Source organism: Strix aluco, chromosome Z (genome assembly GCF_031877795.1).
Source record: "Strix aluco isolate bStrAlu1 chromosome Z, bStrAlu1.hap1, whole genome shotgun sequence".
NCBI lineage: Eukaryota > Metazoa > Chordata > Aves > Strigiformes > Strigidae > Strix > Strix aluco.
In genome coordinates, this window is record NC_133971.1 from 96,333,628 (window position 1) to 96,360,969 (window position 27,342).

At 53.5% G+C, this 27,342-nt stretch overlaps 1 protein-coding gene across 3 annotated transcripts; it reads left to right on the forward strand.

Moving 5' to 3' along the window:
• On the forward strand, positions 1-26,107 carry LOC141918417 (one cut domain family member 2-like). 3 transcript variants are annotated; one of them, XR_012621681.1, is made up of 3 exons: positions 1-1,180; positions 16,544-18,702; positions 20,723-26,107. XR_012621681.1 is itself a non-coding variant. In XM_074812906.1 (3 exons), exons 1-3 carry the CDS (start codon positions 61-63, stop codon positions 16,828-16,830), a joined length of 1,341 nt encoding a protein of 446 aa, XP_074669007.1. In that variant the 3' UTR covers positions 16,831-26,107. The 3 variants fall into 3 exon arrangements, 2 of the variants coding, with proteins under 2 accessions (XP_074669006.1, XP_074669007.1); XM_074812906.1 differs by having other exon boundaries at positions 61-209; positions 276-1,180; positions 16,544-26,107; XM_074812905.1 differs by having other exon boundaries at positions 16,544-26,107.
• Positions 26,108-27,342: the final 1,235 nt, after the last annotated feature.

A 27,342-nucleotide genomic window follows, 5' to 3' on the forward strand; every position in this document is an offset into this window, starting at 1 on the left:
ATGAGGAGCGGCCGCAGCGCCCGTCGATGCCTCCTCGCCAGGGAAGCGGGTGCCTGCGCCATGAACCCCGAGATGGCGATGGAGCCGCTGGGCAGCCTGCACGGGGCGGCCGGCCATGAGCCGGAGCTGATGGGCAGCCCCAGCCCCCACCACGGCGGCCGCAGCGCTGGGCCGCTCCGGGTGCCGCCGCCGCCGCCGCCGCCTCCGCCGCCGCCCCAGGAGCTGCCCCCCGCCGCCGCCGCCGCCGCCGCCGCCCGGCCGGCCATGGTGTCCAGCATGGCCTCGCTGCTGGACGGCCCCGCCGAATACCGCGCCGAGCTCTCCATCCCGCTGCACCACGCCATGAGCATGCCCTGCGAGTCCTCGCCGCCCGGCATGGGCATGAGCAGCACCTACACCACCCTGACGCCGCTCCAGCCCCTGCCGCCCATCTCCACCGTCTCCGACAAGTTCCACCACCCGCACCCCCACCACCACCCGCACCCCCACCACCCGCACCACCCGCACCAGCGCCTCCCGGGCAACGTCAGCGGCAGCTTCGCCCTGATGCGGGACGAGCGCGGGTTGCCCGCCGTCAACAACCTCTACGGGCCCTACAAGGAGATGCCCGCCATGGGGCAGAGCCTCTCGCCGCTGGGCAACGGGCTGGGCCCCCTCCACGGCGCCCAGCAGGGCCTCCACGGCTACGGGCCGCCGGGCCACGACAAGATGCTGGGGCCCAACTTCGACGCCCACGCTGCCATGCTGGCGCGGGGGGAGCAGCACCTCTCCCGGGGCTTGGGGACCCCCCCGGCCATGATGCCCCACCTCAACGGCATGCACCACGCCGCGGGGCCCGGCCCCCCGCCGCCCCACGGGCCCGCGCTGCCCGCCGGCCGGGAGCGGCCGCCCTCCTCCTCCTCCTCCTCCTCCGGGCCGCCGGTGAGCGGCTCGGGGCAGCTGGAGGAGATCAACACCAAAGAAGTGGCCCAAAGGATCACGGCGGAGCTGAAGCGCTACAGCATCCCGCAGGCCATCTTCGCGCAGCGGGTGCTCTGCCGCTCTCAGGGGACCCTCTCGGACTTGCTGCGGAACCCCAAGCCTTGGAGTAAACTCAAGTCCGGCCGGGAGACCTTCCGGAGGATGTGGAAGTGGCTGCAGGAGCCGGAGTTCCAGAGGATGTCGGCCCTGCGCCTGGCGGGTAGGTGCGGGCCGGCGGGACCGAGCGGGGGGGACCGGGGCGCCGGCTCCGCGGGGAGCTCCCCGCCGGTACCGGCCCCGCGCTCCGCCTCGCCCGCTGCCGGCGGCCGGACGAAGGCTCGGGGCTCTTGTGTGTGGGGGGGTATGTGTGTCCCGGCACCCCCTCCCCATCCCCGCCGGTACCTGCGCAGACCGCCCCGGGGACCGGCGGAGCGGGGGCTCGGGGCCGCCGGAGGAGCTCTCTGAGCGGCCGCGGTGCGGGAGGGCGGCCGCGCCGCTCCGCGCTCTCAGCGAGCACCGGGAGAGCCGGGGGCGGGGGGGGTGTGTGTGTGTCCGCGGGGTCCCGGAGTCGGGCTGGTTTGGGAGGGGGGGGGGTGGCAGCTCCGCGCATCCCCGCGGATCGGCCGCATTGTCCCGCGGAGGGCGCGCGGGCTCCCCCTGGCGCGGGCGCGGGGTTCCGCAGCCCCCATTGTTCTGCGGGGGCCGCGGGGGGGGGTGTGGGGGGGTCCCTGTCCCCGCCGCTGCCGCGTCGCACCGGGGGGCTCGAGGGACGGAGCGTTGAGGGGGGGGTGTCAGACCCGTCGCCATCCCGTGCCGCGGGGCAGAGCGGTGCCGGCAGAAACGCGTCCGTTGGGTGCAGCCCCCCCCGCGGTCACGGGGGACTGGGGGCAGGCCCCCCCCCTCCGGCGTGGATTTGCCCCCTCCGTGGAAACCGCCCGTCTGGTAGCGGCGGGTCGTGCGGCGGCCGCGACACGGGCGGACACGCGTGGGCAGCCGCGGTGCCGTGTCCGTGTCGTGCGTGTCCCCCCCCGCGCTGCCGCGGCGCGCAATGTCCGCCGGCGCGGTTTGAACACCCGGTGCAGGGTCTTCCGACGGCTCCGTCGCTCTTTTTATCCCGATTGATTCCAACCCGGACGGATTAATCAGCCGGGGGCAGGCGCGAGCCGGCTGGCCGCGGGGCTGCCACTCGCCCCGGGGCGACCGAAGGGGTCTCTGCCCTACGCTGTGTCCCCCCTGCGGCTCTGCCCCGCTCCCCGCGGTGGCACCGCGGTAGTTCCACGCGTCCGACAGCCCGCAAGGCAACGGGGCGAGCGGGAGGCCCCGGTGGGCGCTCGCCCCTCCTTTGTCTCCGGCGGAACAATGCGGTTTGGGGGGGTGTTGGGGCAGCCCCGGCCCCCCCCCTCCGCGCCCTGCGGCAGCTCAGCCCTGCGGGCCGGCCGGGGGCTGCCTGCGGCAGGGTTTGCGCGGCCCCGCAGCGCGTTTGGGCCGGGCCGGGGGGAGGAAGGCTCGGGGGAGGAGGGTGCTGAGCTCCTCGGCTCGAACGGCGACTGCCAGCCCCTCTCGTCCTCGCCCCCCCACCCCGTCCTCGCCCCCCCACCCCCTGGGCATCCAGGTCTTCTGGTTCTTTAGCCAAACCAAGGTCCCGAGGTTTGTCTGCAACAGGAGCGTCAGGTTTGGGGTGGGTTGTTGGGGTTTTTTTGTGGTTTGTTTTTTTTTGTTTTGTTTTTTTTTTTTTTGCCGGAGCACGCGGGGATGTCGCCTTCTCACACAAACGCGTATCTGGAGGGAAATCGATGCAGATAATGTTTAGAAGATTAAAAGAGCATTAATGCTGGCAACAGGGGCATAAATGCGTGGACCCAGTTTTCATTGATCTGGAACCTGAGCCGGCTCATTTCCAGTAAAGCTGCTGGTGCTTTTCCTTCCCAGCACCGGCCCCGGGTGGGGGGTTCCCCACGAAGCTGCACGTACAGGGCAGAAAATCAGAAATCGCATCTCCGCACCCGCCGGGAGACAGCACCGGGGGTTTCTGGTTTTCTGCCATACCCGCGGAGTTAACGCATCCAGAATTCCGGATCTCCGCCGTCCCAGTCCCCCCCGAACGCCTTTTGCATCCAGGAGTAAAGTTTGGGGAGAGCTCGGTCGCCGAGTGGGCGCGGGGTTGCTCGTGGAGCGGGAGCCGGAGCGGAAAAGACCTTTGCAAATTACCGTTCCCTTCGGGAAATCGATTTTATTTTTTTTTTTTTTTTTATCACCACGTGTGAATATGCAGCCTCATTGCCTCGGTGCTTCCTTTACTCACCTGCTTAAACCCCTCTGAGTGAGGGGAATGAGACGAAAGTATTTCAGATTCCTGAAAACTGGCCAGTTTGCCCCGTGCTCCTGTAAGTTGTTCCTTACAACTGATGAAAATCTGCTGTCTTTGGAGGGAAATCCCGCTTCTCCCCGTGGGAGCGGTGGCAGTGGGGTGTGCTTATTATTTTTTCTTATTATAGAAGATATATAATTCTATTCTATTCTATTCTATTCTATTCTATTCTATTCTATTCTATTCTATTCTATTCTATTCTATTCTATTCTATTCTATTATTATTTCTGTGCTTGTTATCTCTTCTTGGGAGTCTGTAAAGGACCGTGCGAGTGTCTTGCGGCGGGTGCAGCCGGGGGAAGGGGCGAGTGGCCTCCCCGGGGGACATCGGGCTCCCCCCGGGGCAGCTGGAGCAGGGACGGGGCTTTTGGGGACCCGCCCTGGGCTTCGGGCAGCCGCTTCTCCCGCAAAACGAATCGCGAGAAACCCCGCCGCTCCCCGGGTTTTCGGTCTGCATCACCCCCGCTGCCTCGTCCCTAAAACGTCCCCGGGTTCCCGGGGGGGGGGGGGGGGGGCGGCCCCAGAGCCGCGGGGGCTCCGGGCAGGAACCGGAGCGACCCGGGGGAGCCTGGCCCGGCTGCCGCCCCGCCGGGCGCTCCCTGAATTTCTGCCGGGGTAAAAAACACGAATCTCAAGGTGAGTCGGTGCGTTGGTCCGCGCAGGGCTCGGGTGGATGAACCGGGAGCCGCGGCCTAAGGCCGGGCTTCCCCGCGAAGCCGGGCTACCGGTACCGCCAACCCCCGCCGGGAAAACACGGGAAAAGCGCCGGGAAATCCCCCGGTGCCGCCGGGCTCAGGCGGGTCCTGGGGGGCCGGGGGAGACCCCCGCGTGTTTCCGAGTGCGTGGCTGCGGGGGGCTCCGCGGGTGGCGAGCTCCTGCTGGGGTTTGCTTGCCCAGGAGCCGTTGCTTGCCTCAAATGGCCCGGTGGCGACCACTCGCCCCGGCGGGCACGGCCGGCCCGCAGATTTGCCGTTTTCCCGAGCCGGTCAGCGAATCGCCCGCAGCGGGGGTTGACATTTCCCGGTCGCTGAATCACGTTAGTGACGATGAAACGGTTTTGTCCCAAAACACCGTCAAGGATTCATCGGGGCGAACGGGCGCGCTGACCTCGCCGTATTCCCCCCGCCCCGGGGAGGGGGGGGCGGCTTTGTCAGCCCTGCTCCTTTCGGCCTGCCCTCGCCCGAGGGCCAGCGGCCGCTGCCGGGGGTCCCTCTCCCCCCGGGGGTCCCTCTCCGGCGATGTCTCTCCCCCCGGAGGTCCCTCTCCAGCGGTGTCTCTCCCTCCGAGGTCCCAATCCCTGTCCGAGGGTCTCTCCCTCTCTCCCTCCTCCGGGGGTGTCTCTCTCTCCCCCCCACGGGCTCCGAGGACCCGGTTTCACGGGAGCTCGAGGCTCCATGACGCCCCCCCCCCCCCCAACCCGTGAACGCGCCGGCCGTGCCTGGCCTTTGCTGGCCGCGAGTGTCCGGTCCCCGGAGCGTGTGGCCCTCGCGGGGACAAGCTCGGCTTTTTTCCCCTGTGACCTCTGCCTGCTGTGGGCAGGGTCCGGGGGGTGTCGAACCCCACCGGGGGAAGCAGCGGGCGGACCCCCGGGAGGGGGCGGGAGCGGCGGCGGCGTCAGCACCACGGACAGCGGCGGCGAACGGGGGGGCGGGACGGGGATGGGGGGACAGGACAGGGATGGGGGAGCAGGACAGGGATGGGGGGCAGGACAGGGATGGGGGGGCAGGACAGGGATAGGGGAGCAGGACAGGGATGGGGGGGCAGGACAGGGATGGGGGGGCAGGACAGGGATGGGGGGGCAGGACAGGGATAGGGGAGCAGGACAGGGATGGGGGGGCAGGACAGGGATGGGGGGCAGGACAGGGATGGGGGGCAGGACAGGGATAGGGAAGCAGGACAGGGATGGGGGGGCAGGACAGGGATGGGGGGGCAGGACAGGGATGGGGGGCAGGACAGGGATGGGGGGCAGGACAGGGATAGGGAAGCAGGACAGGGATGGGGGGAGCAGGACAGGGATGGGGGGCAGGACAGGGATGGGGGGGCAGGACAGGGATAGGGGAGCAGGACAGGGATAGGGGAGCAGGACAGGGATGGGGGGGCAGGACAGGGATGGGGGGGCAGGACAGGGATGGGGGGCAGGACAGGGATAGGGAAGCAGGACAGGGATGGGGGGGGCAGGACAGGGATAGGGAAGCAGGACAGGGATGGGGGGAGCAGGACAGGGATGGGGGGGCAGGACAGGGATGGGGGGCAGGACAGGGATGGGGGGCAGGACAGGGATGGGGGGGCAGGACAGGGATAGGGGAGCAGGACAGGGATAGGGGAGCAGGACAGGGATGGGGGGGCAGGACAGGGATGGGGGGGCAGGACAGGGATGGGGGGCAGGACAGGGATAGGGAAGCAGGACAGGGATGGGGGGAGCAGGACAGGGATGGGGGGGCAGGACAGGGATGGGGGGCAGGACAGGGATGGGGGGAGCAGGACAGGGATGGGGGGGCAGGACAGGGATGGGGGGCAGGACAGGGATGGGGGAGCAGGACAGGGATGGGGAGACTGGAGAGGAACGGGTGGACAGGACAGGGATGGGGGGGTGGGAGAGCTGGGAGGAAAGGGGAAGGGAGGGGAGCAGGGGAGGGTGAGGGACCCTGGACAGGCCGTGGCTGCCGCCTCTCCCTGGCCCAGACCCCGGTGAAGTGGAGCGGGGGGCACAACAGAGGGGCGAGGGGGATGGCTCCACATCCCGCCAAGGTGGGGGTGCTGCCGGCCCCCCCGCGCCCGGGACAGTCCTTGCAGGGGGTGGGTTGTGGACAGCCGGACTGCTGTTGTCTGTCCTCGGCCTCTTTCTCTGAATTCTGAGACTATTTTGTTGTCTATAGCTACAGCTAAAAATTAAGGCTTAATAACATCTGTGTCAAGTGCGTTATCTATATATAAAACTATTTCTTAGCGTTGAACTAAATGTACAGGTACATAAAGATTCTTTGAAAGGTGCTTAGCGGCTTGAAATATTAGTACTCTCTTCAGCTATAGATTAGTGGTTGTGTTTGAACAATCCATGCGGTAAATTGTGGTGCTGGGTGATAAATTATATTTCTCATGGACCAACTTTCTGAAATAATATCCTGCCCTATCTTTTTGTTCCACATTATTTCTGAAGACATTTCTGCCGTGCAGAAATCTGAATACCATTTTTGTTAAGCAACCAGGCTTTATCAGTTTCTCAATCGGTTGATAAAGTTAAATCTGACCACGTTAAATGCTTTTCTATCCTTTTTGTCCTCTACTTTTTTAAAGAAACACTTAGTCGATCAACATGTGTTACTCATGCTGAGCTTTTCCAAGCTGTTCTACACTATTTCCCCACTAGATTTTTTCCAGCATCTCATTTTTTTCCTAGTATCTCTTGGCCATCACCATTTGAACTGAAATATCCCAAACTCAAATATTCCTCTGCAGCTGAAAACTGCCAGAATTTGTTTGTGGTGAGGAACACAGAGAACATTTTTTTCCAAAAGAATTATTTTCCAGTAATTGATGCAGTTTCTTCCCTCGCTCTTTATAGGGTCGTTTTGACTCAAACTTTGCGCTTTTTTCTGCACCGTGGCCCTGATTGCTCATCCTTAGCCCTATTCCCTTGTATTATTCACAAAATCTTGTCGTAGATGTTCCTCCAATCCAACAGTTGCAAGAGGCTTTTTCATCCCTTCCAATTAGACATTACTCAGGGCTGACAAGCTTCTTGCCAGTAACCCAACATGTCTAGTCTGAGTCTCCAGGCATTAGAAGTAGCAGACTCCTCGCAGCAGAGAAGCTCCCCTGTGGCTGTCTTCAGAGAGGAAACGGGGCTCTGCAGGTGTCGGAGAATTAATCTAACAGGGAAAGCAAGGCTGCAAAGGACTTGAGACATCACATGTCCTGACAGTCTGCCCCCTTCTTCAAGAATCTCCAGCAGTGGGGATTTCTCAGGCTACCTAGGCAATCTCTTTCAGGGCTTACAGGTACAAAAAAGTCCTTAATGACTAGCCTTAATCTCCCTTTTTGTCTTTTAAATCCTTTGCTTCTCATCTTATCCCCGCTAGACACAGCAAAAAAATTACTCCCTTTCTTCTGATAGCAATCTGTTTGTATTTAAGACTCCTATCTTGTCTCCTGTCTTCTCTAGAAAAAGCCCCATCATACTTTGGAGATGAATATGCAGAGAAAGCATTCTGTCCAATGGGACAGATAATGCCTCTCTTTTTCCAAGGTAAAAGATTCTGTAGCCAGCTCTATCAATCTTGCAGACTTTTGCATAAAAGGCTCTCTGATTTATAGAGGATTTTTTGTACGCAGAAATCATACAAAATAGACTAATCTCAAATGGGTTCAGTGATAAGATCAGCCAGACAACTTGCTGATGGCAGATAGAAATGCAATCAAAAAAGAAATTGGAGTGTTTTGGGGCTGTTTGGGGTTTTTGAGCTGTAAAATCAAACTACTCCATTGTGAAAAAAAGGGGACTCAAACCACTGGTAAATGCTGCACAAAGGAATTATTAGACAAGCGATAGAGGCTGGCAGTTTCCCAAAACGCAAATTGTCTCTGAGACCAAAATATCTCTAAGTAAGCAGGGAACATATTTATGAGCAGTGGTGATTTTCCAGCAGATCTCATCTTGTCATAATGGGCATTTAAGAACGGGGGCCTGTGCTGAGGCATTAAGCTTTGGCAGGCAGCACATGCTGAGGAAGAGAAAGGAAGAGCAGGAGGAAGTCTTCCTCGGAGAGCTTCCCAAGCACAGTTTCCCTCTCCCCTGTGCCTTCCATGCCCGTATCAGGTGAGGATGCCCGGAGCTCGCTCCCCTCCTCGCCGCCCCGTGCTTCCTTGGTGGGGAAGGACACTCCCCAGAGCTGCGGGGAGGAAGGGGATGGGAACCCGACTGCGTGGCAGGCAGCATCCCTCCTCCCAGGCCTGCTCTCGCTTTGTGTATCCAGCCGTGGTGAAGAGCTGGCAGAGCCAGGAAGGCAGCACGGGTCTGTCTGTCCCGGAGCAGCTGGCAGAGCTTCGCTCCTGTCCTCTCCTGTTCTTCATGGTGCCCTGTCAGTGACAGCCGTGGAAAGGGAATAATCATCTCCTGCTTTCTCCCATGAGTCAGAATTTCTGAAGACAAGCTGGGTCTGGAGGCAGCAGCAAGAGCTCCCTAGATCCGACCTTCCCCTTGCCGTAGGAACTGGGCTCATGACCCTGACTTGTGAGTGTGAGACGCCAGGAGGGAGCTGCAGCGCAGGAAGCGAAAGCCGCTAGATGCAGTCGGCAAGATATTTAAAATTCTAATCCACTCGAAGATTTCAGACTCCTGTTCAGTGCTGGCTCACCTGCCTCAGCTTTAAATTCCCAGTCCTTTCTTGGCAAAGATGCCTGAGGCACTCCCCTTCCCCAGGGAGCGGGGGGAAGGTCACAGCGATCTTCTGGTACCTGCGGGGAGGTGCTGGTGCATCGCTGGCAGATGCTGCCACACCAGGCAGAGCACTCGCTGTGGGGAAGGGCTGGTTCCAGCTCTGTGCTCGGACGAGGGGAATATAAATCCTCGTTACAGAAAAGTGTTATAATTCAGCTGGAAACTGTTTGAGGCTTCGAAAGGGAGAATCTCCAGGACAAGAGGAGACATAAATCTCCCAGGTGTTAGAAGCGAAGGACTCGCCGAGGGCAGCTTGAGGGATCTGACACTTTTCTGGGCCTGGGCAGAGTCCCTGCGCAGCCTCGCTGCTGCGGCAGTGCCGGGGAGTGGTACCAGCGCTGCGCCGGGTGATGCTGCTCATCGCAGCCGCTTCTACTTTTTCCATCAGCTTGTGTTTCTGACAGCAGCTGCCCCTCCGACCAGCGCTCGTCTGTTTTGGCCCCTCGGCACAGTTGGTGCAGTTACGCAGCGTGTCTGTCCCTCCCCACGCAGCCGGCGGGGTACCCCGGGGTGTCCCTGCACCCGGGACCAGAGGTCTGACTGGTCACTGTGGGTGGTCGCACCCCTTCTTGTGAAGGCAGGAGTCTGGGGGGAGAAGGGAGAGCTCACAACAAGGCCTCGGCCTGAGCTCACGCCGGCTGGGCGGCGATCCCGGCGGAGGGAGAGCTCCCGCGTCCCCAGCTGCTGGAAAACAGAGCTTATGAGCTCACCGTCAACTCTGAACAGAAATCCGTCAGAAGTCGGCTCTGTTGCTTTTGCAGCTGGCAGAAAAGCGTGTTTGTAAAGGGGGCTGGGTGTCAGGGGACGCTCCCTGCCTCGGCCACGGAAGAGAAACGGGGGGGAAGCCACTTCCGTGCAGGGTGGGAGCTCGTGGCCGCTGGGTGACAAGGAACACACTGAAACTGCACCGCGTGCGCACCGAGCCTCCACTCGTTCTCGCCCTAGAGTGCAATAAATTGGCCCTATCCCATCTATTATTTATTATTCTGTATTAATGATGGAAGTATATTACAAGAGTACTTAGAGGCCCTTGTCAGAGATCCTGCACGGAGCTGGGTGTTGCAGCTCTGCACGGGAGGAAGCAGCCCCTGCCCCGCAGAATTTACAGCCCCATTTCAGCCACCCAGCAGATTTATAAGATCTGACATGAATAGCCTGAGACCTGCTACATGCCAGAAGGAAATATAAAAGAACCAAATCCCCAAACCCATTCATCTTTTTTTCTCAAATAGCGGAAGGATGCAAGACCTCGGGAGAGGAAGGCGTTTCTTCCGTGACGGAATTTGGAAAGAGAAAAATCAGGTTGAGTACCAAGAAAACCTGCTCCTGGCAGCAAGGTTGTGTGCTGCTTTCTCGGGGCGTTGTAGGAATCCCTGTATCTCCAAACGGGAATCGTGGCGTAGGGAGCATCTTGCTGTTACGGGAGGGTTGGTTCGGGCCAGCAAAGAGATCTCCTCCGATAACGGCGGATCTTCTCTGGAAGAACGGAATTAACGCTCCGTGCTGCACCTCTCACTTGTGGGCACGCTCTGTTTTTCTGGCTCGATGCCGTCGGAGGCAGTCGCAGGGATCACAGAGATCGGGAGGGTCTCGTGTGTGTGCAGCAGATGGAAGCGGGCAGGTGAAGGCGCACTGGCTGCACACCCCCACAATGTGATTATTTGCATCTTCATTCAAATTGTTTCTGTTACATAATGATTTTGTACACAGTGGAGTACTTAACCTAATTTGTATCGATCTCAATTGCTTTCATTTGTGCATACTTAATTCAGAGAGGTAATCAAATTGATTTTTGAGGCCTAGTTTTTAAGAGATTGTAGTAACACAGATATACAAGAGGTTGCTTTAAGTGAATCATAATGAAAGAAAAACATTTCAAACCTTTGGAAAACGTTTTGATGGCCATTTCATTGTGTTCAGTATTACTAGCATAATTAAATTTCCTTCACATTGAGTTCTCTCTGAAATCAAATTGAGGAACATTTTTTAGTTCCATCAGACAGATAACTGGGTTTAGTTGACTTTGGACTACACCCGCATGAAACCGCATACAGGAGATCAATATTCATGGCTTATCCTTACGAACCATAGAGAGAAATTACTGCTGGATTAAGGGAATATTGTTGTCTCCTTGGCTGCTTCTTAACATCTGCTGTTTGATTCTAGGTCCATAGGTTTGCTGTTAGAGTAAAAACATCATAAAATGGGTGATTATCGGAAGGTGTTAGTTAACTTGAGAAACTGCAGAGAACCAAATTTAGAGATTAAGATGAAGTGAAGCTTTTTTCAGCAAAAGTAAACCATGAAGTATGGCCCTGAGAAATTTCAGACTGCTAAACAGTGCTCTTGGGTTTCTGGTTAAAAACCCCTTGCCTAATTGGTTTAAAAGTAGAGATACCTGAGGGGGGAGATGGATCAACGTCAGATTTGTGTCGGGGTTTTGTTTGTATGAGGAGCCGGAGCCGGGCTCGTGCTGCGTCGGTGCTTCACAGGACAGAGAATCACGGGAGCTGGTTCATTAACGCTTCCAGTAGCCAAAGGAAACTGGTGTCAGGCTCCAGGAAAATAAATGGGATGGGTCTGTAGCCTCCACAGCTCCCTCCGTGCCTGTCTCTACAGCATGTGGTCCCAAATCTGGGTTGGCAAAGCCCCCCTGCCCGTAGGCATCACCGCCCAGTGCCCCTTACAGGCCGGCTCCCACACCTGCAGGACCTCGCTCCCTGGCCTCCCCGCAGCTCTGGCCATGGTGGCATTAGCCACTGGAAGATTCCACGTCAATGTTTTTGCCTTTGCTTGAGCAGTCATCATTTCTACGTTGGCACACTTGCCCCAAGTGCAGCCTCGAGCAGAGTTTGCCCATCCTCTGCCAGCAGCACGGTCCCTGTCCCTCGCTCTCGGGTGCAGGACATGGGCTTGCTCTGGCTGTGCGAGCCACCAGCAGTGTTCATGTGAACACACACCCACCATCCTCCTCCTCCTCCTCACCCCAGGACCCATCCCTGCCCCGTGCTGGGGGGTTTGGAGGGTGGGATTTGGCCGAACACCGGTGCGGCACTGCCCTGTGCTGGCGGTGGCCATGCATTCGTCTTTCGGGAGAGAACGCATTCCCCAGCGCCTCGGTCTTTATACACGGAAATTTTACAGGCAATACTTACCAGCTGAAATGCTTCTAGATATTTTTCAGGATTTATAGCTATTTGTAATGCATGGGCTGGCTAGGTTCCTCTCCTCTGAGGAAGAAAATGGAAAATAAGAGTTATTGTTGCAGAAAATAAGACAAATGAACTATTAGTAGAAATACTCAATTTAATGATACTCAGTCACAAAAAAAATTGAGCTTAAATTAGAAGCGTGTGAAGTTCACAAGGAAACCAGAACTCGGATGGGCTTGCAGAAATAAAATTTTAAAAATCACCACTTTTCTGCAGATCCTTTCCAAGCCGATGGGGATGCAGATGCTGGAACGGATGCAGGACACATCAGTCACTCCAGCTCCTGGTTGCAGTGGGGTCGTGATTCTTCCAAAGCAGTGTGATATGGTTCTTTTTTCATGTGAATTGTTTTGAAAGCCATTAAAAAAGGGCAGTTTAGAGCAAATTTTCTTCAGGAAAGAGAGGTGTGTCCCCAGGCGCGATGAGTCTGCGGCGGGCGGGAGCGGAGGCTGCATCCGACGCTGAGGACATGGGATGCTCCGCTTTTCCCTGACGCTGGGTGAAGCGAGTGCCAGGCTCAGCTGGCTCGGGAGGGCAGGGGATCCAGGGGACAGCCCCTTGGCAGGGCTCTGCTGAGCGCACGCTTCACCTCAGGCTTGCAAACACACTCATAAAGAGCTCAACGGAGCGTCTTGTGTATTTAAAGTTGATCGTCGGAGTAGTTGTGTCTTCGTGGGGCGCTGAGAACTGCAGAGATTCTGGGGCTCATTCTCATCATCTGCCTCACCTCCCGCCTCTCCACACTGACTCCGGGCGCACTATTTGATTTTATTTTTTTATTTCTAAGCACTACCTAGTTCTGTTCTAAAGCAGTAATTTTGAACCATTCCCTTTGTGGCCACTGCAGGACAAACCCACGCTCGGTGAGGGCAGCCTGTCCCTCCAGGGGGTCCCAGCCCGGCCGTGTCAGGCCTTGGACCGCTCTTAATGCCCTTAAATCAGCAGGGGTCCACTTCAGTCAACGTTAAGTGAGGCAGGACTGAGTCTATTTCTGAGCAGTTTCTATATCATTTCTATGTAAAGCGTCTTTAGTCCAGTGTAGAAGAAAAGGAAATACTTATTTTCCACAGTTATGGCTTTCAATTCTTGCCAGTTGTCCATTTTCTTCCATAGAATATGTTCGGTACTAACTGCAGTTAATAAATCAAATTGTTCTTAAATCAAGATGGCCGCTTCCCTTCCCTCCACTATTAAAACGTTTCTCTTTCTGTAGGCAGGTTTCCTGGAAAATAACTTTATTTTATTAGAGTGCTCACTCCATTTTTCTCTTCTGATAAATGCATGTCAAGGAACAACGCTTGCCTTTATGGTGCCTTTTCAAGAGCAAACTTAACAGTTCAAGGAAAGTATTTACTGAATGCATTGAAAAGCACATACCTTTGCATTATTTATTATAAGATACCAATAACTGTAAAACGCAGAGTATCTCTGGACATAAATTAGTGATGTTAGGAAACACTAGACTCTTCCCAGTGTCCCGGAACCTATTAGGAACTGCAGCAAAGATGCAGACGCCCCTCACATCCACGGTGCTGGGGATAACACTGCATGGATGCCAGGCAAAAGGCAAAGTAAAGCATCGAACGCACAAATCCAGCCTAAAATCTGCTTTTTCACCTTGGGCGGGCAGTAAAATGTTATCTGTGGAGTGTGTTAGAGGTGCAGTCAGAGCACCCCGCGGGATGCCGTTGGGCTGTCGGCCTCCGGAGACCCGAGCTGCACTTGGCAGCTAAGAATGGATACAAGAGAGGGGCAACTCTGATGAAATAATCCAGTTTCCTGCTAAAATGCTGGGAAATACTGTCCCACGCACAAAACTAAGCCGGTCAGCGTAGTCTCTTCCGCACCGGGCTGAGCCAGGCTCCCTGTGGTGCCACGCTCCGGCACAGGTAGACGTGTGCGGTCCTGACTTCGCGTTAATTACAGACATTGCCACAGTCTGAGTTTCACTTTTTTAGGCCCGGTTCTCATTTCACATTCTAGACCTGCAGAATTATTTAATAGGGCTGCCTAAAAACCCGTCCACTTATCAATTCACTCTACTTATTTTGTCCCTGCGCATTACCTAACCATGTCAACATATGGATTTTTTTATCTTACCGCCCTGTGTTGACAGCCTTATTGGGCTATTTTTAAATCTGGGTATGCTACAGCAGCGGTATTGGTTTCAGCACTTGATGTTCTCTCTGTGCTAATAAATACAGATCAGCTATTAATACCGATTTTTTTTAGGATCCATTAGCATCGCCTGGCACAGCGATGGTCCGGCACTGCTGCCCTGCCTGACCTGAGCTCTGACGGGCACCTCTGGCTGGCTTCGCCCTTGGCCTTGGGCGATGCCCTGGGGAAGGGGCCGGCGCTGGCCCCTGCAGAGCCTCTGCAGGGGGTGGAGGGAGAAGGGGATGGTGCCCTGGGGTGGTGGCACTGCCAGGAGCTGGGCTGGGGCAAAAACCCCAGGGGAGAAGGGGGAGAAGGACCGAGGTGAGCCAGCGCCTGACCCGCCGCTGTGGAAGCCTGAGCATTGTCTCTTCCAAGGGACGGGCTCTGGTAACCACCACCGGGCAACACTGGGGAAAAAAAAGTCATCCAGCGTGTTTACACAAAGCTGCAGGTTCGTAGATGATTTCCGTTGAGAAGTGTCACCTCGTTTCTGGACCAACTGGTGGAGAGCGTCGTGCGGAGGAGTGTCAGGTGCTGTGCGATGCCGCGCTGGTGTCAGCGATGCTTCCACCTCTGCTTGTGGAAAATGCGCTCGCTGCAGGGTAGGGAAGCAGCGGTGGAGAGGATGGAGCTGCTGGAGGGTGTGGGGTGCCTGGGGGAGGCTGCCTGCCTGCCCGAGCTGGCTGCAGGCAGATGCAGGCAGCCAGGAGGAGCCTCGCTTGGCCCTAAACCACGTGAGAACTTTGGCGCGAAGGCTGCGTGCGGCTGCCTGGACGTCCACGTGCTCTGGGGACATCTTAGGGACCTAAACAGCAGGCACTGCTGCCCTTTCCTCTCAGAAAGTTGCAATTTCACGTCTTTTTTTTTTTCATAGCTCTTCAACATTGTAGTCTGTGAGAGACCGCATGGAAGTGCAAACTGATAGGGAGCTGCAGAATTTGAGACACACTAGGTGGTTATTTCTACACAAGGCCGTAAGCAAGTGGTCTCGCAGCAGAAGTTGTGGGTTTATCTCACAAGAGTTGTCTGAAGTTTTGGCAGCTTTTTCAGACAGCAGCTGTTGCAGCCCTGGATAGAAACCATGGATAAATCAGTAAAAGGCTAAAAAGTGGCCACAGAGATGTCTCAAGCAAGCAGAAGGTTCCGCTGGACGGTGGCAGTTTGTACTGTTGAACATGGTTTTTTCCCCAGTGGTTGTCACATGGAGTTGCAGCTGCGGGAGCTTTGGCTGGGGTTTGCTTTGGGGTGTTTAAAGTAATAAAACTGTACCGATGTCAGACCTGGCTGCCGGGGAGGTAGAACCAGACCTCCTTTGGGGATGGAGAAGGTGAATGCGGGGAGCAGAGTTCGACCACGCATCTCCCCTGCCAGGGGGTTTCACCCATCCCTCTGCGCCTGCGGATGTATCGCCAGCACCTCGCCATCCCACGGATCTTCCGGGAGAGGACCCCTTGGTGTGGGTGCTGCGAGCGTCCCGGGGGCAGGAGGATTTGTAGGTACCTGCTCCTGGAGCTGGGTGCTCTCGCTGGCAGCCCCGTGTGCTGTGGGTTTTGGCTGGTGCCCAGAAAACACACCACAGCCCCAGATGAGGGGTGGATTTGTGCTGCGAATGGCGTAGGGAGCACAGGGAGAGGGCGGGGGGCAGTTTCTGCTTGCTCAGCTGTTCCTTCCCCTGGACTAACAAAGCGGGTTTGGCGGGTCCCTGCCTTCACCATTGTGCCCTCCCTAATTGTTTTGTTTGTGTTTGGAATGGCAGATCAAAGCAAAGGCTATCTGTCCCAAAATATGGACAGATTTATTCTAAATGCATGAACAGAAATTTCCTCTGTCCCGTGCATTACCCAGCGGGTGGAGTTTACATTATGGACTAGTGGCCTGCACAGTTTTGTTTAAAAAGCCAGTAATCTGCAGTTGTTATGTGCTACGGCACGTGAGAAGTTTCTGCAAAGAATTAATCTTTGTCTTAACTATTGAGGGGAAAAAAAGGATGTGCTTTGCATTCTCTTTCCTAGACTGACATCAGATAAGCTAAATTGTTAATTCTAACACTGCTGGAACAGAAGAGAAACGCATTTCTCAGACAGTGGCTTTATGAAAAGTGTGGAAATATCTCAAAGTTGTGCACTGCCCAGAAACGGCAAGTGAACTGGAGGGCTCTGTCTGGGGATGGCAGGGGGGGATTGCCCGGGAGTTCAGCGCCCAACAGTCAGGTGCCCATCCCACGTCACTTCTGCAAAAGCGGGTCTTTGGGCTGTGGGCGCAGACCCCGACGTAGCCCCCCCGGGAGTCCCCTGGCAGCCCCCGGCCGCCGTGCTGGTGCGGTGATGGCCATGCCACGGGCTCTGCGGGTGGCCACACCTGTCCTGACACTTGCTTTCTCTCTGTTGCTGCCCACCCCTTCCCCAGCCTGCAAACGCAAAGAGCAAGAGCCGAACAAAGAGCGGAACAACTCCCAGAAGAAATCTCGCCTGGTTTTCACGGACCTCCAGCGCAGAACACTTTTCGCCATCTTCAAGGAGAACAAGCGCCCTTCCAAAGAAATGCAGATCACCATCTCCCAGCAGCTGGGCCTGGAGCTCACCACCGTCAGCAACTTCTTCATGAACGCCCGGCGGCGCAGCCTGGAGAAGTGGCAGGACGACCTGAGCTCCGGGGGCTCCTCCTCGGCCCCCAGCACCTGTACCAAAGCGTGACGGGGAGCGGCCGGCGGCACAGCACGGCACGGCACGGCGCGGCGGAGAGAGCGGCTCCGCAGCGGGGCCCTTCACTGGTGACTTAAAGCACAATCCTCCTGGAAACGAACCCCAGCCCAGCTATACCAGAGGACACTTCTTACGGCTTTTAGTCAGTCTTAGCAGGCGCACGTTAAAAATTAACCTCTTTCTATACAATACTATGCTCAGGACAGGCGAAGCAGGTCTGAAACGTAAGGGAGTCGTTTGTGAGGCAAGTTTCTCCTGAGCCCCAAAGAGCCGCGGCCGGTGGGGTGCCGCTGCCAGCCCGGGCTGCCTGCCTGTGCCCGGCGTTTGCCAGCGGGGCCCCGGCGCTGGCCACGCTGCCCCGCACCAAAGCTCGTCGCCGTGGTGCGGCCACGTGAGAACGGAGCACAAAGTCTGACACGTAGACGCTAAAGAATCCAAGAACCTGTTTTTAAAACTCAGGCATGGTTTTGTTAAGTGTTTTAGGGGAAAAAAATAGATCAAATTTAAGTTTTTGTTTGGGTTTTTTTTTTTTTTTAGTTTAATTTAATCAGCGAGTATAGCTTGATCTTGGATCAAAAAAATTCAGTTCACTTGAGCTCAAAGTATCAAGCACAAAGCCAGTAGCTATCGAGGTAGGTACGACCCTGGGCCCCGACAGCGGTTGTCCCGAGATGCAGCCGTAGCTCCCGGGGTGGGTCGGGAACGCCTCCGTGACCACACGCGCCTCAAGCACAGTTTGCAGTTTGTCCCAAGTTCTGTGTTTGTACCCAATGCAGATGCACACTCAGGAGGTCAATTTAACTGCTACAGTACATGGAGCAAACACAACGTTTTGAAAGATATTTTTTTAGGTCATTAATACGTCCTTTTTAGTTACCGGGAATCTAGCTTCTCCTCGACAACGTCCTTGTTACTGAATCGTATTTAGCGTTCGATGTATTTTTGTTCATTTTTTTGGTATTTTATGGTACTTTCAAGCAGGAAAAAACCAGAAACAAGCCCTTCCGATGCCACTGACCGTTTTAGATGTGCCGCATATGACTTCAATATGCCATCTAGATCTATTGCATCCCTAAGTTCCTTTTATCCACCAGTTACCCAAGCTGGCGGGAACACAGCACACCAAAGAGACAGGATTACTGCAAGCCAAAGATGTTTATAACTTGCCATTTTCTCTTCGTCATCGCTGGTGCGGGTGGCTGTTTGGCGATGGGGAAGCCTCACAAACTCCCAGCCCTCTCTCCACCTCCGGCGGCTGCTGCGCGGCGGAGCGGGCGGCCGACATGAGCAGAGCCCCGACCCGCGCCGCCGAAACGGCCGCGGCCGCTCGTTGTGCGCGTTTACCAGTGACCGGCCCCTCCTGGAGCACCGGCCGAGCCCGCGGCAGCAAGCCAAGCGCGGTCGTGGTTCTTTAGAGACACTTGAGACTTTTTTTATGTACTACTTAATCGAAACCAAAGAAACGTTTTCTGCACCTACTTCTTCTGCAACAAACTGTTCCATTTAAAAATAAAATAAAAATAAAAAAAACAAGGAAGCACGTCAGGAAGGAAACAAGTAACACACTGTGTTTTGACAGACATCTTGGACGTTTTAGGAAGCAGATCTCAAAGAAAGGGTTGACAAGAACGAGAACAAAGCAAAGCCAGTACGATTGCTGCTTCATTTGACAACTCAGTCATCTTAAAGTTGAAGATTGTCTTTAATTTGTGCCTATGCAGTTTTTTCAAAAGAACAAGGAACAGAGCAACCAAAACCTCAACAGCTACAATACCAAAGATGAGGATTCTCACGACTTGTGTTTCAGTTCATTATCTCCTCTTGCACGACTAAATGCATATAGCACCATTGATCTCTGTACAGGTAACCACTTCTGTTTCTTTGCGCAACCAAAAGGGTGGGTTTATTTATGTTTTCCCTGTTTCTGCCCCACACGGGATCTCTCCAAGAGCTACACGGACTCCAAGTGCAAGATGTTGGGATACTACGCTGGTACGTCTCCTCTCTCCAGAGCCACGTAGGAAAAACTTGTTGGTTGGGTGTGACTTGTGTTGTCGGGTAGAGTTGGTCTCCTGTATGTCTAGAGCTCTGAACAGCCTTCCTTCTGTGTGTGAAATCGGTTGAGTAATAACCTGCACCCTTCTCTCTCTTCCCCAGGGATAAAACTTGCAATATATATATATGTACCGATTTATGTCACTGTAAGTGCTGAGCACCGCCGCAGCCTGGCTCACTGAGATCAGATCCTGATCTGAACCAAAACTGAGATTTCAGCAGTTCCTGTGGCAGCTCAGTAGTTTGTTTTGACGTATTAGACATGTTATGTGGGTTGGTCAAATCATAGTGATCCAAATCATGACACGCAGACCTTGGTCCAAATTTATCCTCAGAGCTGGAGCACAGTGGTACCATTTGGCTCCATCTCTACCTTTAACTGAGGGCTTCTTTTTAACTGCTTTGCAAAACTGCTGCACTCATTTTCCGATGCTTATGCTTAAAAAATGAAAGAAACTCAAAAAACCTTGTCTGCTCAGGACAGGAGAGGTTTCTGAAAAGTAAATTCAGGATCTGCACAGCTAAACAGACAGCATGTACCAGCTCTGGGAATCAAAACATCCTTCAACATAGATTTCCAGACAGATCGTGCCTGATTCGAAAATGATCCAAAGAAGCCTCGTAGTCAGACATGGAATGAAGCTGCCAAAAAATGGTTCAGGTCTGGGCTGATGCGTACTGCTGCCTCGGGCTCTCTGAGTGGGACGTTCTGAGTCAGCAGGCGGTGGAGCAGGGCCCAGCTGAGGTGGTGTGGGCCCGTTGAACTTTCACCTTCATTCCCATCCGAGAGGGTCCACTCTAAACCAGCCTCTCCATGTGCATTTTGGCTGCAGCGTCGCCCTCACGGGAAACGTCTCATTCCGAAAGCGTCCTCCCGCGGTCTGAGGCAGGGTCAGGCGACGCTGGCTGTCGATCGCTTTCCTCACGCTCCATCCCATAGTGCCCCTCTCACCACTGCAGGAGATGCCAGTGAAAACCCAACCGGCGGTCCCCGCCTCCCTTCCTCACTGCAGTCACAAGGCAGAGAAGTGTATTGTCACGGGCAAGGCGCCAGTCCCGGGCACCCTCCGAGGCCGGCGCTTGGTGGCCGCCGCAGGGACGGGCCGTGGGGCACTGGGTGTAGGGACATCCCGGGAGGGACGGTCCTGCCTCCCGTGGAGAGGGGAGGGGAGACTGCCCGGGGCTTCTCCTGAGCTCTCTGAGCAAAGACCTGGGCTTTTTATTTCTGGTCAGAGTTCATCCCAACAGCCGTAACGACGTAAGCCTAGATCAATTACTGAATTATTAAAAAATGTATCTTGAATGAAATCATTAATTTTCCCCAAATCCTGCAATTTTTTGTTATGCAATGTTATGGGTTCAGTTTCTGCCTCGCTCTTTCCAACGTGGCTGCACAGTCGCACCCCGGGAGCACTGTAACTGCCCCGCGGAGCGCCGAGGCTGACCTCACTGCCCGCGCCCCAGCGTTTGCTCAGCAGAGCACGTGAGGCTTCTCTGTGCTGGGGAGTGCAAAAAAAATCATTCTCATCCGAACATCTGAAAGTACTGCTGCAAATCTTTTATCCCTGCATCTTTCACGGCCCGATGTTACGTCTTCCATTTCACTGTCAACTCTTGTAGGCTTTTAGGTAGGAGCTGTCTCAGAAGAGGAGTGTCGACAGCATATACTGTGGGTAGATATATTTGTATGTACACATATGAGCAGAATATACGCTGTATTCTGCCCATACTAAAACTCAAATAGATATGTTACATTTATATACCATATATTTATGAATATAGAGCCGTGTAATGTAACTTGTTCCTTTTATTTATTCTGATACGAAAGACTAGTATGTACAGAGAGTATCCCAGCATCTTCTGTACCGTGTACTTGGAGTTACTACCATGGGCACATCCGAGATGAATTCAACTTTCAAGAAACCTTGGATATTCCTTAATCATCCGCGAAGGAACAAAGAATGTGCTTGATGACTTCGGTTGAATAGCTTTATTCTGGATCTCTCTTACCTAAAGCTGAATCCAAAGACCTGCGAAGGACTAAACCAGCAAACTACGCTCAAACCTGCATAAGGGAGTAGGGATCTCCTCTTCCAAAGCCAGACACGGTAACGACATGGTATTGCAAAGAGCGTGTGAGCTTCGGACAAAACCCAATGGTTTTCTTGCTTGTCACAACACCGAAGTATTTTTAAGACACGGGGAAACTTTATACTTGGCCTCCTTTATATTTATTAAGGGGAATTTTTATTGTTTAAATTTTTTAAAAAGGCAAAGCTTAAAATGGTTTTATTTTTTTCCAGACACTTGTGGGTTTTAACCCAATATATTATCTATCAATAATGTAATTTATTTAATTTAGTCTTAGAGTAGGTCCTGAAATCTCTGTTCAGTCTAAATCCCATTGGGTTTCATTTTAGCTTTAAAGTTCAATGGGAGTTTTGCTTGAATAGAGACTGCGGGATCAGGCTCCAGTGTTAGTTATTTGTAACTATTTAATTCAATCATTTATTAATTAATTTGGGATTAATAATTTATTTATCCATTTTACTGTTGTAGCGCATCAGAGATGCTAAGCCTATGTTAGTAAATACATTTAAAAGTTAGTATTGCTTCATAGAGCAGCCAGGTTCTGTTACAGACAGGAGAAAAATAACGAGTTACATAAAACAGGAGTCTAGTTTTAATTTCTTCTTTGAATTCATTTTAATTTTTTAAATATCAAAGTTTAAATTATTTAAGTTAATCTCTTCCCATGTGATTAGAAAGTGCGACGTACCTTTATCATGGCACATAAAGCCTTCATAATATAACTTATTTATTTAACTTATTCATCATCATCATCTGAGGATGCCCTTGTATAGTTTTTATTTTTTATTTAGAATTATCTTTAAAGCACTACAGCTGATTTTCTGTAAGAACAACAGAGCGAATTTTGAGGACAAGCAATGAATACTCAACCTAAAACTGTGCATTCAGAAACAATAGGAAAAAAAAGACACTGGGATACTTTGCCTGAACTTTGTGGCTTCTTAAAACTTAAGCTGGGGGAAAAAATAATACATGCCAAGCAAAAAGAGAGAAACCCTTAAACTAGCTGCTTCCAAGAATGAACTTCTGTGTGTGTAAAAAAAAAAAAAAAAAAGAAAAAAGAAAAAAAAAAAGGAAAAAAGAAAAAACGAAAAAACCTTTCTATTTCTAGTGAGAACCAAAGAGGCTACCTCACTGACTTTTTCCATTTGTAATTTTAATCGTGTTGATGATACCAAAGATACCAAAGATTTCTTTCTCTGTGCGGTCTGCATTTTGCTTGTGCTCTTTTATAGTTTCAACTGTTCTCTCCTACACCCAGTAACGTACAGCTGCAACCCAGATACCCAAAGAAATACTTCTCGTGGAAGCTGCCAGTTCTGGTGATGACATTTTCTGTGTTTCCCTTATGCCTTCCTGCCAGCCAAAAACGTTTGGGGACGTGAAAGCGTGTCACGTCCTTCCCCCCACCAGATGGGTGGAGCAGTGGTGTTGACCTGGAGATGAAGCCGAGCCTTGGCCATCGGCCGGTTCCCGGGGAAGGGACCTGCGTGCCGCCGCCCGCACGAGCCCCGCCGCCGCGCTCACGGGCGGGCGTTTGCAGCAGCAAATTAGCCTTAGAAATTAGTGTTTTCAAGCAGTGCCATGCTTGAAACAGATCTCACGGGCTGGTCCGCGGGCCCCCACGCTACCAGAGCCCACTGCTGGTGGCCAGGCTGGCGGGAGGGGATTCTCCTTCAGTTTGGCCACTTGGCCACCCAGCAGCAAGCCCTTGGCCCGGCCTGAGCCCAGGCGCACGCTGGTGGGCACGGCAGGGACAGAGGCTGCTCCCTCCTGCTTATGTTTTTGGTGGTGGTGTTTGCAATTACAGTTTTCATATGAAAATCAATTAATTATTTTTCTCAAGTTAGCAATGAAACAAAGCTACATTAAGCTCCATTAGTATCATGTTCCTAAGTGATTACTTAAAAGTCGGTTGTTTGTCTTGGGGGAATTAGTGGTGCCCTTTAGCATTTGTTTCTTTTAGCCTGTTTTATCCCGTTTATACGACTGCACCAGGTGTTCTGATGGGCCAAATCCACTCCGGGACACCTTGCTGCTCCCACCGCTTCCCCCAGGCCCCTCCAGACACAAATTCAGCTTTTCTTTAGGAGCCCCCCTCATCCTGCCATTAGCAGCGCCTGTCCCGCAGTGAAAACACCAGCAAGGTGGGCACGGGCTGGGAGGTGAATTTAAAAGGTTAAAACCCCTCCCTCAGGTGGCAGGTACGCACTTTTGGCTGAGCTTAAAAGCTGGATTATAAATCTCTGACCCTGACCCGCACGGGTGACCGTCGGGGTGGGCGATGCTCCCCCCATCGCAGCATCTCCCGCGTCGCCGCGGGGCCTGAGGAGCCACGGCCGGATGGGCCGGGGGCCGGCAGCGCGGCGGGGCTGGAGCCGTTCCCTAAGAACACGCCCGAGCAACGCCTGCGGGGTCACCCCGACCGATGGCCAACAGCTCAACACCACCGCTCCGCTGTCATCAAGTGTGGCCTTTTGGTTTGTGGTTCTTTTTGGTTTGAAGTCTGTATTGGGAAAGATAGGGACTTGACAAGTGTACGTTTTGTATCTCTCTCTGTATTCCTTCCATACAAAGCTATAAGAATTCTCAGGATGCCTTCTGGGCGCGGAGGAGACGATCTGCCCCCGTGCTAGGCGAAGCCCCCGCGCCACGTGGCCAGGCTCAGGCGGGCGGCAGCCTGGCCACAGAAATCCCCCAGAGCTGGCAGGGTCCTCTGCAGCAATCGCCTCTCTCCAGACTCCTGCTTCACTTGCAAAGTGTGACATTACCACGGGACGAGTGCCTTGCTTGAACCAAAGCAACGATTTTGCCAGTCTAGACCTCTCTGTGCTTTTTTTTATTCTTCCTGTGAATACCTCAGCTTCAACTGGGCCGCCGAATCGTACCTGGTGGGCTTTTTGTACTGTGGTGCTTTGCAACGCAGCCCTGCAAAGAACAAAACTCCTAATAATACCAAAGGCTCTTCTCCTTCTCCTTCTCCTTCTCCTTCTCCTTCTCCTTCTCCTTCTCCTTCTCCTTCTCCTTCTCCTTCTCCTTCTCCTTCACCTTCACCTTCTCCTTCCCCTTCCCCTTCCCCTTCCCCTTCCCCTTCCCCTTCTCCTTCTCCTTCTCCTTCTCCTTCTCCTTCTCCTTCTCCTTCTCCTCCTCCTCCTCCTCTCCTCTCCCTCTCCTCCTCTATTTCTTCATGGTTCCAAAGCTTTAATATAAAACTGGGCATGTTGGCAACGCAGACCGTGCAATCCCTTACCGAATTTTCTCAGATATACCTCATAGAGAATAGTTGTTTAGAGTAATGTTATTATAGCGTATGTAATAAATTATTCACTGTTTCTTTTTGGTAACTGTGATTCAAAAAAGAAAAAGCTTTATACGTTTTAGGTTGTGCTTTTGTAATAGACGGAAAAGGTGCGCTTAAAAATGTACGTCAGTCTTTCTTCCCGTTGGGTTTTTTTTGTTTATTACAGATTGGGGAAAAGTTGCAGAATGAGCCCAAAGTTTACAGTTTCATATTTTGCTGAAGAAACAATCTGTGTTAATTTGCTCTGTTGAAAAAAAAAAAGAAAAAAAAGATTATTTTCTACATTTGTGCTACTTGGTCTGAACAGCTAATTGTTCTGTGTGACGGTGTAGTATTATAATTAGCAACTGCCAATCAGCGCTATCATTTTTATGCATGAGGCAAAACCTTAGCAGTGTGATGCATCGTGGTTCTTAATGGCAACTTCTTTTTTTGAATTTGAAAATAGGTCTTTTGGTTCGATGGTATTTATTTATGCATGGAGCCTGTTATCTGTTAGCACTTGTGGCGCAGTTGTGTGTACATTCCGGCTGTGAAAACACGCACAGTTTTGCCTCGTACAACTCAGAACTGATACTTAGATCCGTTCTGATCTGTCCGTGTTTTAAACACAGACTCCAGTTGAGTTCCAGTTAAACTAAATTGTTATTTGAGGAAAAGTTTGCCCAACTGGCAACTCTTTTCCCAGCCGATTCGTCATGTAGGACACATGCCTTGCTCGAACCGGAGCCAACTGTGCGTTTTTTCCCAGGAATAGGAGTTACTTTGGCTTTATGGCCCGGGGACCGGCCGCAGGGAGTGTGCTCGGCGGGGGGTGCCGGGATCACCCCTCACCTCGCCTGGGGCTCCCACCCGCCCGGCCCCCGCGGGCAGCCCCCGCTCCCCACCCTCCGCTCTGCCTCCAGATTCCTGACGGTGTTTCCTGCCCCCTCGGAGTGTTTGCTCCTGCCACAAACCGCGTTCAGGCCCAAGGCCCCCAGCTCCACAGCACCGCTAGCGGACTGGCAAATGGGTTGTCCTGTCTGCCCGGGCCCGGCTTCAGCCCCGTAAGGGAGCCCCGACTCACCCATCGTACCGGACATAAAGCCAAATCAACTGCTCAATACACTTTACTCCGCGTAGAAGAGTGCCCCTGGGGGAACAGGAGTACGCAAGTCGCAGTCTTCTAACGAGGCATCTGAAGTAACGTCGGTAGAGTGTTTATATTGTCTGTCATTAAGGATATATTAGAGATGTGCTTTCATTAGTGCAAAGAACCATATTTTTATTTGGCCTTATACAGTAGATTGTGATAATGAAAGCTTTGTAATATAGTCTGTTTATTTTTTTTTCTTATTTATCTGCCAAAGACAGTAACAGATACAAGAATTTTAACTAGGGTTTTTTTGTAAGACAGTTAATGATTGTAATAGTGTTCAATCTTCCAGAAAGCTTTCTATGTTCTTCCGCAATAAGCAGACTCGACGTTTGTTTCAGCAGACTCAACTCATGCTAGCAGATCCCACCACCACTCAGACGACACGCAGTTGTTGTAATACCTACACGCTGAGTCCACCTGCATTTTTCAGTCCAAAGGCAACAAGGGGTATGGGAGGCAATGGCAATGTTCACTACTGCGGCCAGCAGTAGACGGTTCAGCTTGCTCAGATTTGCCAAGGTACTTGTATGATGAAATTTAAGGTATATTTTATTATGTCATTTTATGTCATTTTTTAACTTTGTGGAAGGTGATACGTTGAACTGAGTGTAAGCTGAGTTTTTCAGACAAATAAAGTAGCTAAAGAGTGAATGTTATTTTATCATTAAAGGGTTTTTACTCAATGATTTGTGCCAATAGATGTCCTTTATCTTAATGACAAGTATTACATTGCTTTCAAATTTTTATTTATAGCTATTGATGTAAAACCCACACACACATATTATTTGCCAAAGTTCAATAAAGGAGGAAAACAACGCTTTTGCTTCCTTGTGCGATGAAAAGTTCCTCTTTTTTTCCAGGTGCCTTCCTAGTGCCGAGCCGCTCACCGCAGCCTGACCCTGCACCCGGGGCAGAGCGGAGTTTGCTGCTCGGGCTGTTACCGCTCGTGTAGGATCTGGCCAAATATGAGCAGAAAAGAACTCAGAAAAAAGGGTCTGGCACCTTCTGCGAACACAGCCGTGTCGCTAGTGCCAGACAGGGATTGTAACAGAACAGGGACAAATCAGGGCAGGCAGAGAAGCGACTTCATTATCCCACAGGTGATTTCTGAAGCGGAGCGAGCGCTTTGCAAACCTCCTCTCCCCACCTCCTCCCGCACAGACTTTCCAGTGCATTAACCTTTACTCCTGCTTATCCCACGCGGTATGGTGCGTGCACATCGACTTCACGCCGCTGCTCGGAGGTCTTTGCAAGGCAGGGACCTGGGCTCTGGCACGAGAGTATTTAAGGTCTTCCACGGAGAAAAATCCTGGAATCCTGCAGGCTGACTGAAATGAAAGGGAGCACCGCATCTGCATCTGGTAACGCTCCCGAGCAGAGGGAGGTGACACGGCTTTGCTCCGCAGGCTGAGAGCAAGACAAGAAAATGGGGTGAGCACTGCTGCCTGCTGAGCATCCTCCTTCCCCCCGAAAGGGCCTTGGCTCCCCCGGGGCCGGGGGCGGTGACAGCACTGGCAGCGCTTCGGAGGGAAGCAAAGGGAACGTGGCCCATCTTTCCTGCGCTGGACCCACCCTTCTCCCCAGCACCTTGATCTCAGCGCTGGTTCAGGGAGGGGGGGGGCATCGGGTTTGGGTCTCACAAATGGGACAAGCAGATGCGCCTGCGGTTGTAGCAGAGCTTGGTCTGCAAAATCCTGTCTCAGCCTGGCCGGGACGTGCCAGGTCCTGCTCAGAGAGGGGAACTCCTCTGAGGAACCAGCCACCCCTCAGCGATGGCCCCCAACACCACTCCTGGGGGGGCTCCGGCCGCTGCCCAGGGCAAATCAGCTGTGGGAGGGACCAGCAAGGGCAAACGTCATCAGCCTCCGCTGCTTCATCCTTCTCCTTTTCCAACAGCCTCTGGTTTTCCCAAGAAAAT